We start from the raw sequence: 16,621 nt of genomic DNA, 5'->3' as shown, positions 1-16,621 counted from the left end.
GATACACTGTTCTTGACTAATAACATTTTAGCTGGAAAAAATATTACTAAGTCAAAAACAGAGAATACAAGAATTCTGAGAATAGGCAAAAGCTTAGAGAAACTTAGTAGATTGCCTCTCGGTTAGTACCCGCTCAGGTCTCAAAAATATTTTTGCTCACTTGTGTCATTACAAACAGAACTTATAATATTTGCATATCAGACTGATTCGACATATAAGGGCAGTCCAGAATCTTACTGAACACTCCCTCTAGACCACAGAAAAGGTATGCTAATGTTGATGTGAAAAAAAGAGGTAGCAGTTCTCTCTCTGCTGGCAAGTTCTCTCTGCACAAGAGATACAGCAACCCCCGACCATTGTTTTGTCTTTTGGGCCTTGTCTTATACTATTCTAGGCACAATGAGCCCGGAATCCATGTAAGGAGTTTATGGAGAGCCCAATAAAATGTATTGAAACAAAAACAGAGAATATGAGAATTCTGGGAATGGGCAAAAGCTGAGAGAAACTCACTAGCTTGCCTTTCAGTTTGTCACCGATCAGGTTTAAAAAATTTTTTGCTAACTTTTGCCATTACTAACATACATAACACACATAATATATATCAGAACAGCCTCAACCTTGTCCACTCCCCCACTCACACCCCTAAAATGATTGTGTCCCTCAATGTCCATTTGAAATGTTTGCAGGTATGAAATAACATTTAACTGTATATTCATTTTACTTATTGTACGTTCCTTTATTATCCAGCCAAAAAAGCAAAAAGTTACTATGTCCTCGATATGGAACAGATTCACGTGGAAGAGCAATCAAATGTTTTTTAGAGGTATCAAATATTGACACTACCAGCACAGTCTACATAGCAGTAACAGGAACAAGTAATGAAAAAGAGATCATGTTCACAGATGCATCCTTTAAACCTGTTGACAAAGGTAATATGAAGCTTCCCATGAAACATTTTGATTATACAGTAATTAGTAAACCAAACAAAATAGTACAGGTATAATCGTGTTGTCTTCTGCTTCCTCTTTTTTCACAGCACCATTATCATACTTTTTCTTTGGTCTAGAGCAGGGGTTCTCAACCTTGCCCACAAGGACCCCCTACCAGTCCAGGGTTTAGGGATTACCTGGGTGTGTCTAATGTGTTTAGAAAGATAAAAAAACACCTTAGAGTCTAAGGTGTTTTTTTCCCTTTTCCTAAACACCTTAGACACACCCAGGTAATCCCCAAATCCTGGACTGGTAGGGGGTCCTGAGGACTGGGTTGAGAACCCCTGGTCTAGAGGGAGTGATCAGTGAGGTTTGTGTTCATTTTATAGGTTCCACAAAAAATGTTTAGTTAGAATGCCACAATTCCCACAGTTATTATTATTTCTCATTATCATTCCCCAGGACTCATTATCTATACCAGATCACCAATATCATTCCCAGCCCCTCATTATCTCTGACCACCCTCAATATCTCTCCCTAACCTGCAAGGGAGAGACCAGATTTTACCTTCCCAATCCCTCTATTATATCCCTCAGCCCCTCTCAGTTATTTTTGTACTTCTTGTAGCATGGTCAAACTGTCCATACTTCTCTTTCCTGTGCAACCTTAGACTTCACATGACAATCCATATAATAGAAAAGACAAGAAGACAATCAACGACCATTTGTAGTATAGACTAAACATGATGGAGCTAACCGTAGGATTAATTTATGAGCAACCAAAAGGGGTGGATTTAGATTATCAATCATGCTCAGCCACAGTGATTCTAGGGCTGCACGCTGCTCAAGGATGACCCCAGGGTCTGAAATGTATGCTTCTATGCTGTTTGTGATCAGTGCTGGGCTTTGCTGGAGTTTAAGAATTACGTGGATCTCCCTGTAATGCTGAAAACAGATAGAAGTTAAAAGCCAAGGTCTATTCTCTATTGTTTTAACTAGGAAACTGATCTGCTTATATGAATACTGTTATTAGCACAGGGTTTCCTTAGGGGTATGTTTAGGGTAGGCTTAAGGTTAGGGTAAGTTGTAGGGTTAGTGTTAGAATAAGGTAAGGAATAATGTGAAAGGGTAATGCTGTTTTAGGGTTTGGGAGAGTGTAGGGGTAAGGTTAGGGAAGGTACACGGTAAAGTGAATGTTACCATAAGGTTAGGGGTAGGGTTGGTATGGCATTCGTGGGATGGAGTTAGTATAGGGTTAGCGTTAACTTCCAAATTAATTTAGATCATACATATATGAGGAATTTAACACCCAGTGCTGGTGCATGAATCTATGTTGCGTTATTTTTATTTAAGCAAAAATAAGGGATATGAGAACTCTGAGAATGGACAAAAGCCTAGAGAGATGCAATAGCTTGCCTTTCAGTAACTCCCCGCTCAGGTCTCAAAATAATTTTGCTCACTTGTGCCATTACAGAGAGAACATATCTGAAGTCTATTAGACTGGTCCCACCCACACGGGGAGTCCAGAAGTTCCCTCTGCACGAGAGATACAGCAACCCCAGCCAATCGTTTCGACTTTCTATTGGGTCTTGTCAGTGAGGTGTAGCTGATACCTCTCTAGGCACAGTGAGCATGGGGTAAAAGGGTGGCTCACTCCACCAATGCGAATCACGTAACCAGAACCAAAAATGCCCCCAAAAATTTGCCACAGGAATTAGAAGGTCAGCCTGGTGTGAATGCATGTTTGCAAAGGGTAACAAAGGGTATACTATGCAGACAGCACACTGAGCTTGGCATAAATTCATCTAAAGATGTGCTCGCTCCATGCTTTCTAAGGACTGTCCCCTAGAACTCACTTGTCCACTTCTCTCCTTACCTTCTTACTAGCAGGAAGAAGCTCATATTATACAGTCTGGGACAGAGAAAAGGTGTATGCAGTGAGTTTAGAAGAAAGGGAACATGCCACAGTGTTGGAGAGACTGAAGCAGCAAGAGCATTTTCATAGTGTGCACACTCAGCTTTACCTTAACTAATTTCATTGTCAACCAGTTCGCACAAGTTTTGTTCCCCTCCATCTCTCTCAAGTTTTCATACTTAAAGGGACACTGTAGGCACCAAGACCACTTCAGCTCATCGAAGTGGTCTGGGTGCAAACTCCCATCACCCTTAACCCTAAGCATGTAACTATTGCAGTTTTGTTTCTTTTATAAACTGCAATAATTACCTGCTAGGGTTAACTCCTCATCCAGTGCCTACCAAACAGCCACTAGAGGGACTTCTGGGTGCTTAGACGACTTTTGGTCGTCTAAATGACACTTGACGTCCTCACGCTATGTGGGAGCACTTCCAGCCTCACCGGAATCCCCATAGGAAAGCATTTAATAATGCTTTCCTATGGGGAAATCCTAATGCGAATGTGGCTATTGCTGTGCATGCGCATTATGTCTCCCCTGCCGGCAGACGTCTGTGGGGGAGGCACATGGGCGGAGCTGAGCCAGCACTGAGGAACAGAAGGGGTAAGTGACAGAAGGGGTTATTAGTTTGTTTTCCTGGCACTATAGTTTCCCTTTAAGCAAGAGCATGTAAAGAATAGTACGATCTCAAAGGCAACAAACCAACCTGGCAAATTTCAGTGTGTAAAATTGCAATGGGCAAGTTTTTTATTTGACCCTGTTACTTTCCAAAACATGATGAAACCTGTACATAGGGGGCATCTTTGTTCTTGTGGGTCCTCACAGCATACAAATATGTCTGTTTTATTTCAGTAAAAGCTGAGAGTAGTTTTACATTTACAGTTAAAATGCCATGCAGAAGTCAACCTATGTGGAACCTATGTGGAAGGTGTCTGCTAAACCTGTATTACATCCCCAGCATTGGTTAGAGTAACATGGTCTTATGTGAGACAGTATATTAGGCATTAAGTGCCATCTGTATAAAGAACAAAAAGGTTATGTTACTAGCGGCAGAACAAATGTTGACCACTCTCAAAGGTTTGGGGTGACAGTGAGATTAATGTATTATTTTTCTGTAATAAAAAAACGAACATTGTAGCAATCAAGAATAATGTATAATTAACCTCACCGAAGAGAAACATGATAAGCCCTAGTTGTCAGCAACCAATTAAATTAAATAAATCACAAACACATATAAGGTGGTAACACAGTCCAAAATTTGGAAGAAAGTCCAGCTAAAAGCCATGTGAAATAAAAATGAACATAAACGGTATTGTGGAAACATTCAACCCGATGAAGGTACAGAAAAGCAGATCATTTGTGAGCCTGTTTCTATTCAAATGATAAAGGTGACTGCTTGAGAGATCCATTTCTGGAAAATCAGGCAGTAGATTCCAACATTTTAGTGCAGACATTCCTTTCTCCTTAGAATATAGAACTGTAGTTAATCCGTTCTGATGACCCAACAGGTGTATTGGGCATACCCAGCAATATGGATTGTGATGTTTCCTCAGTGACTCTGTGTTGGACTGGAATGGTTTCTTACGGCTTAAGGTGGCATGCCAAATTATCCACGACCACCTAGATTTTGGCATATTCCTGTGGCAAATCTTTAATGGAGCAGTTAGCTCAGAAAAGCAATTCCTTTATGTGAAAGTATTACAAATTAAACGCACATCTCTTAAAACACCTGATAGTGTTTAGGTCGAGCCAATCAGTGTAAACGGTCTAAAATAAATATATAATTGGCTATATCAGGATTAAAGATTTGGCAGGGGCCTAAAGCAAATTAGTGTTAGGGTAGAAGGTAGTTAGAAAAGGTTTCTGGTACGTCCAATAGTCTAAGTTATTTAATTGGTACCTAGGTACTCTCTAATGCCTCAAGTTATGTCTCCATATGTTGCAGGCAGCCTGCCAAACTGTTGTGCTCTTCTGCATACTCTGCAAATTCCATAGTTTCCATATGATTTGTTTCCATATGATTTGTTCTGACATCCAGATTCCGTTGATCAATGATTTGAAAAAATTTGTAAGTTTATGTCACATAGTACAAATCCATTAAACTCAAAATGTAATGCTGTAATCAGGTTAAAGCCACATGCTTAAAGCTACATTGTGTGCATTCACACATCCATCCACTCCATTAGACAAGCCATGCCCCTCAGCTTTTTTTTTTTTTTATCTTTATCTGAAAAATGAGTGACACCTCTTGCCTCATATAAAATATTTGGGTGCACCTCAATTTTGATTGATGCCTACTGGTTCTGTTTCAATACGAGTCATTATTTGTGGTGCTGGCTGTTATGGGAAGTAATATACATGATTTCTGTGTTTGTTTTTTGTCATTATATATTTTTATTAAAATAGTTGAGAATTAATTCAGAGGCAATCATTTCCATTTTATTGATTTTGTTTAATGAGTCTTTCTTCTCTTTAATGAAATCATAAGTGGTAATAATAATTACCTTGATTAGCGGAATATACATTGTGATATTCTCTGCATAGATTTTTTTTTCTTTGTTTTGCCTTTGAAAAGAGACGTTACAGATCTACAAATAATAGTTATATTGGTGATCTGACATTATGGGCTTGATTTCCAAATTATTCAATACTGTTGGAAAAACTTTTCAAATTATTTGAATACAAAAAAATCCCATAAAAATGAATAGTCACAGTATTGAGTCATTTGTAAAGATAATTAAATTGAGAAAATCCAATATAGGGTAAGCACTACGAAAATATTCTAGCACTCAGTAAAGCTGCACTATACCCCAATGACACAAACAAGTATACACAGATATAGACATTGTTACCATAAAATCATCCCCAGTATTAGCGTGTTTTTATGTTAACATAATTAAAACAAGGCATATGTATGCAGTTTACAATAATGTCAGTGTTGGTACTTAGTTGTATATATGGATAACAGATTAATTTTACTTTATCTAAACATAGTTATTGGTGTAATGTTTACTTACTATCTATTTTCAGAAATTTTAAATCCACCAAAAAACTTGACAGTAAATAAAACTTTGGAAGGACTGGTATGTACTTGGGAAAAACCAAGTGACACATTTAAAAAACATTGCTTTCAATATGAACTCCAAATAAATCAGGTAAAGTCCAAATGTGCTATATGTGTTACTAATAAAATAGTTGTGATGTGTTTTACTCACATATCTACTCACATATATATTTTTAGTTCAGGGTTTAAGATACACCTCCTTAATTGGGTACCGTTATGTGGAATAGTTAATCACCAGTATGTAAGAATACCAAAGTACTATTTATCAATTAGGGAATATTGAAGATTTGATCTGGGAATTAAATAACTCCTTAAAAGATTAAAATAATTTTATTTGCTTTCAAGTTGTACAATTTTAAATAATGGAAAAACAACAATCCAATTTTCTCAGCTAATGACTTAAACCTACATAGGGCTAACAAACAAATGGAAGCTCCAAGCAGAAATTCTTCTCAGCCTACTTACTTATACTTACTTACCACCAGGGCTCTTGAAGGATACCAGTCACTACCTTTAGTGTAGTAGCCTAGTAGCAAATAATACTGTAGAATGTGCGCAGAGAGAAAGTGGCCATTGCCCTTCTGTACCTCGTGAAACCATTAGCAGATGGTTTAATATACTTACATTGTTTTGGTTCATGGGCACTAATCGCTCCATAGCCACAATAGCATAATTATAATGCCAGTTAAAAAAAATACTTAAAGCAAGGCATAGCAACAATACTGAAATAAATAAACTTTACTGTACAGCAGCCAGCTCTTTTGAATGGTCTGTTGTAGGCCAAGTCTGTTGTAATCAACTTTCTACAGTTCCATTGGTAGTCCTTTCCCATCTCCGTTAGTCTTCTTCATATTCCTACTTCCGGTGTTTGGATGGGTCAGTGAGTGTGTGATACTGTGGACTTTGTTCTGTTCTAGAGATTGAGAATTAGATGTGTGATGTATTGTGTAAGCATCAACTGGTGATTAACTGGCATTGCTATGCCACAGGTGCAATCACGGGGGGAAAACGTATCACCACTTTTAAGGAGATTCGGAAATTATGGGAAAAAAAACTAAAGTAAAAGAGATTACAAGGAAATAAAAGAGGAAGGGGGAGTGAGTTGCGAATTTATGACCCACTAGCTTGTTTTAACCCCAGGACAAAGTCATTGCACTCCTTCGGTACTTGGTGTGAGCAGCAGACTTCAATAGTGGAAATGTAGTGCCTTAGCAAGTAGCTGACTGCACTGGTAGAAAGTAGCGTGTATTGCCACACCACAGGCACAGTATGACTTTCAATGAGATTTGGGAATTGGGGATAAAATAAAGGAAAAAAAAGAGATAAAAAAGTAAACAAAGTGGGAGAGGAAAGTGAGAGGGCAACTGACACCTCACTTTCTATTTCAAGTCTTTGCATTCCCTCAGCCCTTAGCTGGCAATAGAAATCCAGAGTGCAAAGGCTGTGCCTTCAGCAAATTTCTAGTTGCATCAGTGAATGGTGGCAGGCATTGCCACACTGCTGACACAGCAAAAAGTGGGAAATATCCACTTATTGACCTAATTGACAACGTTTCCATTTATCTTAAATTCCAGCACACAGCATATACACTCATTGCTGAATTTTCACACATAACTAGAAGCCTAAGAGAAACCCTTACTTAAATAAGAATAAAAATATAGCTCAAGTTACACTAGCTTAGTCAGATAAAACTTCTGGAAGATGAGGTGACTTCTGCTCCATAAGATGAGGTAACATTTGTGAGTGCTGAGGATTTAGTATATTCCCTATTACTAAAAACATGTGCTCACTTCCAAGAGTGGTTGGCTCCTGGACTCCATGGCAACCAGGATGAGTGCAAGCCACAAATAAGGTGTGCCTACCCTTACACAGGATGTCTTTAGACGGACTCCTCTTTGTAAAGTATCAGAACATCCCAAAGTTAACTAAAACACTGTTGTAGGTAACTACCATAGGAAACACTCAGAAGATTGACTCTCCCAGGACTTTGAAAGTAAGTATAACATGTAGCATTTATTTCAAATTTAAAAGCATATAGAAACACTGCATAATTCTCAAACATTGTTCATAAATTCTGCCTTAAATATTCACATGTTAAAGTCCAATAAGTGTAATCACACCATGATACCATTTCCATCCTAGTAGCTAAGAGGGTCAAGAGTAGGGAACAATGGTGGTTCAGAGAGATTCTACCAGACTCCACAGAAATGGGTAGTACACTAGGGGTTGTAAAAGTGGGTGGTACTACCAGAGAAAGCGGAGAGCTAGAGAAAGAATGCATGCTAGCTGGTGGAGAATAAGGTGGACCTCTCCTGGATAAATCCTGACTCTCCTCTACTATCTCCACTCTACTAACTTCATGAGCTAGACTAAATACAATTACTGCAGTGTTGGGATGAGACTGATAATATCTCCAGCAAGAACAGACAATGGTGACTCTTCTTAAGCACTTGCATGCTCTCCCTCAGTAGTTTCTGGCACAGACAACTTTAGGACCAAATTCTTACAAGAACGGACTTTTGGCTCGCCTGTTGGTTAACTAACATACACCGGGTTCTGAGCATGACAGGTCATGGTGAGCTTTGACAGGCAGTTATTTTACCCCTAGCAACAACTGAAAAACTACCGATTCTGCAATTGTACCTATTCTACCTTTTCTCTTTCTTAGGGCGCCTAAAAGGACTAGGAGGGGGTAGCATTAGCAATGACAACATTTCCTGTGGTTTCTCCAATGATACTTTGCTGCTAAAGATCAATAGTAGCAGTACTGGTTGTGGAGCTGGTGGTCTCAGGAGGGTAATCAGAAAAAAGCCTTCATGTACTTGAAGGAGGCTGCTTAGAGAACCTGACTCCCAGTCCAAACCCTGCTATATTTTGTGTCAAACTTTCCTTCTTTAATTCACATTAAAAAACAGCGCACACATAAAAAAATTTTTTTACATTTTATAAGTCTACTTAAATCATCTATCTCAGCAAACAAATAGGGGCATTCAATATGGCCATATGTGAAGAACTGAACTCTGCTGGGTTTTGAACCTTGGATTTCATGCTGCTAAACCTCTTCCTTACCAGTACACCAGCCTGCCTTTTGCAAATTTACCTGAAATCTAATAACCTTGACTCTACAAGCAATGGTATCAGTGACAACTCTCTTCAGATGTGTCTGGTTAGGTGTCTGGTTCTTGGCCTATAAAAGCCACTTCCTGTCTCTGTACCTTTGCCAGATTATTGTGGTTCCTGTACTCTCTAATCAAGCTTGTTCCTGTTTCTCATACCTGTTGCTGAATTTGGACCATTTTGACTTTGCTGCTTCTCCTTCCCACTGACCTCGGCTTGCCTCCCTACGATTATCATCTTTCTGTTCCAGTCTCCCATCTCTGCTTAAGACCAGACGGCCATTCAAGGCTCAGGGGCTCAACCACCTGGGTAACGAATGGCTACCTCTGGCAGAAAACATTGCTGACCTGGCTACTGGACTCCATAACTTTGTAACCTCTACCAGTTCCCCAATATCAGTGGTATCTCCACCCTCTTTCTCTCACTTTGGGGGTGCACTAAGGTGGCAGACTGACCACCTCCTGGGAGCCCTGTGACAGGCCATTGACCTACTCCTCGTGGGGCCTGCCAACTTCTGGCAGGCGCCCCGAGGAGCTGGGCTCAGCTTCATACCCTCTGTGCACTCTCTTACAATGGTGTGTGTGCTCAATGCATGCACACATTAGAGTGAACAGTTATCAAAACCACTTCAACTTATTGGGCTCCAGGTAACACATTGCCACAGTTTACTCATTGTATAGCAGAGATGCTCAGTCCTCAGCAGCTTGTCCCCCAATGACGAGCAACGATGACAAAACTGCAGATGTGGTCTATAGCCCAGGTCATGCTATACCAGGGGTAGCAGGCAGTGACAGGCTGAAAGAGGCAGCTGAGAGCTATCAGACATTCACTGTTTCATATCATAACTGGGTGTCAGGCTGCGGGTTGCCAGTGATTGAGCATCTCTGCTAATTACTGTGTACACAATTTAGCAGTGAAACAGGACTCGGTGCCCACAGGTTCCTGGTATCATAAACACTTCAGTTAGTTGAACTGGTTATGGTGACTACTGTGTTCCTTTAAAAATATTAGATTGGTTTAATTTTTTTTATTTTTTTTTAAATTAACTAAGTAGTACACTATATGGACAAAAGTATTGGGACATCAGACCGTTACACCAACAGGGACTCTTATAACATTGCATTCTAAATACATAGACATAAAGATGTAGTTTGTCCTCCCTTTGCAGCTATAACAGCTTTCCACAAGATTTTGGAGTGTTTCTGTTGGAATTTTTGTCCTTACATCCAGTAGAGCATTTGTGAGGCCAGGCACTGATGTTGGACGAGAAGGCCTGGCTCGCAATCTCCATTCATACTGGAATAGAAAAGGGTCTTCACCAAACTGTTGCAACAAAGTTGGAAGCACAGCATTGTCCAATATGTCATGGTATGCTGAAGCATTAAGTTCTCCCTTCACTGGAAGTAAGGAGCCTAACCCAAGCCCTGAAAAACAGGCCCATACCATTATTCCCCCTCCATCAAACTTTACAGTTGGCACAAGATCAACAAGAGCTTATATTTTCTAATAAAGAATTTATTTAAGCTACATTTCTTTGGTATATTCTCTATTTAAAATAAATTGTGTTAAAAATGTTCTGTTGATTTTTTTTAAATGACTGCTTAATTGATCTGTGTATTTACTGTCACATTCTTGTAAGTTTTTTTAAGTTGCATTAATTATATCTGACTTCTAGGAGTCCCATACTATTGAAAACAAAAACACATTTACAATACCAACACACAGTCCAGATGAAGTGTTAACAATAAAAGTCAGAGCAAAATATTATGAGCGTTGTGGTAAAAATGGATGGGGTGAATGGACTGAACCTTTAACATATGGTAAGTATGTAGACCTTTTTCTTCAAGTTGGGATGACGTAGGAAAACAGCATGTTTAATTTATTTTGTTTCTAGCTATACATTCAGTTTTTCATTAATGGATTAATGATGGGAGTGTCAAACCTTTGTCGTAGAACTCTACCTGAATTTCAGTTACCAACACCTGTTTATTAAGGGACATGTAATCTTCCCCAGGGTTAAATTGTCTGCACTGGACACTGAAATGTCTTTATAGAGATGTATTGATTGTGCTGGCTCTGCCCCTCATCTGCCTCCTTGGCAATCTCACCCAAACCAATGCTTTCCTACGGGAAAGTATTGTGATTGGCTGAGATCAACATGATGTTAGCCAAGCAGGCAGATCAGGGGCAGAGCCAGCAACAGCAGACTACAATAAAGATAATATTTTACTATATTTAAGGGGCAAGGGGGACAGTGGTGCTCGATAGTTTAGTGTTTTAAACACTGTAGGGGTTAGGAATACATGTTTGTGTTCCTGACTCTATAGTGTTCCTTTAAGTTTACTTGCAGTACTCTGATAACACTTTCTTTGTTTATTCCTACAGGGAGAAAGGAATCATCATGGCTTACCCACCTTATTATCATACTACTTATATGCACTATTGTAGTTACCTTTATTTCCATAGTGTTGTGTCTCAGGTAAATCTCTGCAATGTTTATTGAAAAGACACCTGTTTACAGATGCTAAGAAAATTATCCATTGTTTAGTCAGAATTAGCATAAACAGACTGTAGGCTCATTTGAAAACTTCTTGATGTAGAACTGCCACAAGCATGTTATCAACAGCAGATATCTTGTAGCAGCTACACATTACCTCCAGGTTTACAACTAAATCTAGCTAAATCGTCACAGTAAATTGTTAATATTGCTGCTGCTACAGATACCAACCACTTGCATACTTAGCGTATACTGGAAAACCACAAAAACACAAACCTGAGCTTGTACGCTCCACCCTTTGTGACCAGTAACAACTGGCAAGTAACATTTAGCAAATATGTTAAATCCTTTTTATTTTAGTGGGGTGTATAGGGATTTAGTTCCACTAATCTCTTTGCACCAAGCCAGAGACTGGCGCTACGTTTTTTTTTTAAATTTAGCACCAGCCAGTAATGAGTAGAATCATTGTTGAAAACCAGTCTGAAAGCATCCACTAAGTAAAAGTTAACAGATATCATAGAAAAAAAATGCCTCATGTTGTAAAAAAATGGGTGGAACAAGAAAAAAAGTTTCCAGGTGCTTAAAATAGGCAATAAATGGCCAAACTATGTAGACACTCCTATAAATTTTTCAGCTCAGTTGCAACAACAGCCCAGCCACAAAGTGGCAAACTATGCTTACTCACAGAGCAGGGGCACCAAGAGTATGTAAAAACCATCTGTTCCATTACCCATTCCAGAGCTTAATACTCCCTCTGGAAGCTATATAAACCCAAGAACTGTATGTTAAGAAATTCCTTTTTTTAATTTTTTTTTTATTATGGCTGAGCAGTTATACAAATGCCCACATTAACATGCAAACTGAGCCAGTGAGGGAAGGGGGAGTTTTGGGAGGGAGAGTGTCATTTGAATAACTAAAAAGAAATAGGAAACGAAATGGAGTGCCAACAAAGTGGAAGGGAGTGAGGGGAGCTCTAGCTTTTTCACGTCTTTCAGCACTGTGCAGTGCACACTGACAACAGACACTTTTTATGCACAGAATTGACCTTAGGCATGTTCCGGCCTGCCTAAGTCTTGTGTGCTGGGGGTGCAACTAGCCCCCAGCACACAAGTGCCAATCATTCTGGGGGCCCGCACACCTAAATGGTGTTTTACACCTGTAATGTCAGCAATATATTTTAATTATTAAGTATGTCTCTGTATGAATGTTTTTTTTTTCTTTTTTCATTTAAGGTTCCGACTATTTAAAAGGATATTCCCCCCAGTACCACAACCAGTTAATAAATTAAAGGAGTTTGTTCAAAGTGAAGAAAATGATAAGCAGGTGTGTTATTTGGTTCTCACATTTTGTTAATTTATATAACTGAGACGTGGCCATGAGTTGGGCCTAGAAACCAAGGGAATATATATGTAAAGGCTACGCTTGCCTAACCATGCATATCTTATTAATATAATGTACAATTAATACAACATACAACATACAAGATCCAGTGCATTCATTTACTCACTAAATGCCAACTTCAAAGCTCACAAAATGTACTAATATAAAAATATAGTTTTGTGTTCAATTTAATTTTAGGCTGGTTTTCCTATTTAGTCAACCCTGCATATAGCACTCTTTTTTATATTCCTTCATTCAATCTAAGTGTAGCTTTTCCTATTTGCACTTATTCATTCTCTTATTTGTGCCAAAATATTTCTTTCTACTATAGGTTATATTTACATGTCAGTAATGGGTTAGGAATGCTGAGTTGTTTTACTATTTTTTTGCAAAGGTGTTACATGGTTATCTGAGGGTGTAGTCACTTTAGATCAGATTAGACATCATGTGGTCCTTTTAACTTTAGGATAAGATGGCAACTAACTGGACACTAGAAGGCTTGAAAAAAACATTTATCCCATGAAATACATGAGCAGGATGAAGCAAACTTTGTAAAATAGTATTAAAGGCCTATTTCATTTATTATTTAGTAAATATTGCAGAGATCCATGGTAGTAGTTTAACATTGTGGCAATTTGCACTAGACTTGTGCACACATCCTTTTCAGCTGTTTTGAATGAATAAAATTCCTATTAATCTCCACCTGAACCTATCAGGACAATTACCTGTGGAGCATAGGTGTGCGCAGCCTATTGCATAAGGGTGTGCACCCTAAAGCACAAACACACATGCCGCATATATATATACACCCATACACACACACACACATTGGGTGCTGTGTGTGTGTGTGAGGGCACTGTGTGTGTGTAGTAAAGGTGCTGTGTGTGTAAGGGTGCTGTGTGTGTCAGGGCACTGTGTGTGTGTGTGAGGGTGCTCTTAGTGTGTGTGTATGTGTAAGGGTTGCTGTGTGTGTGTGTGTGTGTGTAAGGGTGCTGTGTGTGTAAGGGTGCTATTAGTGTGAGGGTGCTATTAGTGTGAGGGTGCTGTTAGTGTGTGTGTGTGCTGTGTGTGTAAGGGTGATGTGGGTGCTGTTAGTGTGTGCTGTGTAAGGGTGCTGTGTGTGTGTGGGTGCTGTTTCTGTGTATTGTGTAGGGTGGGGGGACCAATTAGTTAATAGCCCCCCTTCCTTTTTACCTTTTGTAGGGAGCAGGGACCATGCTGCTGCCATCCATGGTGGTCCAGTAGTGAGAGATATCTGAGTGTTGCCGCGGCTACCCGGGTCCACTCCTGCCTCCCTCCCTGCCTGTGAGCACACCCAGTGTGCATGCCTATTCTGTGGAGTTAGATGGATTGGTTCACTTGGGGATAGATTAACAGGAATTTGAATTGTTTGATGCAGATGAAAACTATTTGTGCACTAGTATGGGTTGTACATTCATAGTGACTTGCCTATCTTTATACTGACAGTTAATAGAGCTAAGGAGGTTAGAACAGACTTAGCCAATGCAAAAACTGGAGGTGTGTAGTTTTTTTGTATTTGTAGCCTCTTGCACCACACATTAGGTAGCTTTGTGGAGGGGTATTTTGGTACCATTAGTTAACAAGACTGCCAATAAGTGATGTAAGCAATTTGTCCCCAGCAACAGAGTTAAACTGACCTTTAAAAAAATGCATGTATGTTTTAAAAGGTATTACCGTATATACTCGAGTATAAGTCGAGTTTTTCGGCACATTTTTTGTGTTGAAAAACCCCAACTCGACTTATACTCGAGTCAATGTCTGTATTATAGCAATTTACATTGCCATAATACAGACAATGGGGCTGTGTAGGAGGGGGGCTGGGAGAGAGTGTTTACTTACCTCTCCTGCAGCTCCTGTCAGCTCCCTTCTCCTCCGCGCCGGTCCGGTCAGCTCCCCTGTCAGCTCCCAGTGTAAGTCTCGTGAGAGCCGCGGGGTCAGAGCGTGGCTCTCGCGAGACTTACACTGAGCTGGCAGAGGGAGCTGCCTGGACCGGCGCGGAGGAGAAGGGAGCTGACAGAAGCTGCAGGAGAGGTAAGTAAACGCTCTGCCAGCCCCCCTCCACTGAACTGCCAATGCCGCTGGACCACCAGGGAGTGAGAGCCCCCCTCCCTGCCATGTATCAAGCAGGGAGGGGGGATGAAAAAAAAATAAATATATAAATAATAATAAAATAATATTTAATAAAATAAATAATAATGTAACAAAAAAATTATTAAAATAATAATTAAAAAATAACAATAATCAAAATGCCCACCCCCCACCAAGGCTCTGAAACACATACACAAACACACACTGCATCACACACACTCACACTGCACTCATACACACACACACTGCACTCATACACACACACACTGCACTCATACACACACTGCACTCATACGCACACACTGCACTCATACGCACACACTGCATTCATTATATACACACACTGTAAATAAATATTCAATTAATATAATTTTTTTTAGGATCTAATTTTATTTAGAAATTTACCAGTAGCTGCTGCATTTCCCACCCTAGTCTTATACTCGAGTCAATACGTTTTCCCAGTTTTGGGGGGTAAAATTAGGGGCCTCGGCTTATATTCGGGTCGGCCTATACTCGAGTATATACGGTAAGTAAGGATTTTCTCCAAGTGTTATCACCATAGAGACATTTTGATTGTTTCAAATACTTCCAAATTTCTATCAGAACTGCTTTTTTTTTCATTGATTGACATAGCACTTAGATTTAATGAATTATATTTTTGTGTATCATTCTTGTACATCTGCAAAGAAAATAATTTAAAACTATTTTTTTTATATAATATAATATTAAATTATTATATATTTTACCTGGTATTATTTTTTTACATTGAAATTTTAATTACAATTTTATATTCACTTGTAGGCACGAAGAGTTTCGACCACTGAAATACTTGCGATGAAAGAAGACCCGGATTGCATTTGTACATCAATAACTGAAGTTAACAGTAATGTTTATATTAATACCTTTTAATAAAAAGGAGGACCAAGTTAATGAAGAAATTATTTAAATGGGTGCTCATATTACATTATTTGTTAAGGTATTTGTTTCACTAAATGATGAACTTTGAGTTGACAAACTAACTTGCAATCTCTAGAACAAACTAGTTAACAGCACGCAGTTTAAAATGTTTTCCAACTTGGCTGGTTCCCCAATTTGCCTTAGTGTTGGAATCTTTTTTCAGCTGTATTTCGTATTTTACAATAAAATAGCAGAATTGGAAGCATTCTCCAAGTCTCCTATTTAATTTTGGCATAAAATCTGAAATTCACTTTAATTCAATTATTTTTGTATTGACAACATTTGGCAATTTAATGAGTAATTCTGTGAGTTCTTCTAGTATAAATTCTAAGAATCAAATTGCCAAATTATGTTGGAGATTCGTTTTGGTCCAAACTGCAGTTCATCTAAATCTGGGCCAATTGGGTGATCAATTTCCCGAACTCTGCCCTGGAATGTATCCTTATCACAAACCAAACATGTTTGCGCTGACAAAAAAAGAGGTAATCGATGGAGGAAAAATAAGAAGATTGATGGCTAGGTAACATTTATTAAATGTTGATTTTATTCACAGATCAAGTGAAAAGTTACCAAAAGATGGAAAAAAAAAGAGGTGCGGTTAAAAATAATAATCTATATTTATATATTATATGATATTTAGTTAATAAATATATAAT

The 16,621-nt window shown here is 38.9% G+C and overlaps 1 protein-coding gene across 1 annotated transcript in view; it reads left to right on the top strand.

Annotated features, from left to right (window-relative positions):
* The window catches only part of LOC134588638 (granulocyte-macrophage colony-stimulating factor receptor subunit alpha-like), a 62,230-nt gene extending 46,038 nt beyond the window's left edge, over positions 1–16,192 (top strand). The window contains exons 7-12 of the mRNA XM_063444285.1: positions 748–929; positions 5,872–5,996; positions 10,698–10,842; positions 11,408–11,501; positions 12,752–12,842; positions 15,810–16,192. Coding sequence (XP_063300355.1) covers positions 748–929; positions 5,872–5,996; positions 10,698–10,842; positions 11,408–11,501; positions 12,752–12,842; positions 15,810–15,917 — 745 coding nt within the window. The 3' untranslated portion in view covers positions 15,918–16,192. The remainder of the gene's footprint in view (positions 1–747; positions 930–5,871; positions 5,997–10,697; positions 10,843–11,407; positions 11,502–12,751; positions 12,843–15,809) is intronic.
* Positions 16,193–16,621: the final 429 nt, after the last annotated feature.

Source organism: Pelobates fuscus, chromosome 1 (assembly GCF_036172605.1).
Source record: "Pelobates fuscus isolate aPelFus1 chromosome 1, aPelFus1.pri, whole genome shotgun sequence".
Taxonomy (NCBI): domain Eukaryota; kingdom Metazoa; phylum Chordata; class Amphibia; order Anura; family Pelobatidae; genus Pelobates; species Pelobates fuscus.
This window is presented reverse-complemented; position numbering and strand designations above follow the sequence as displayed.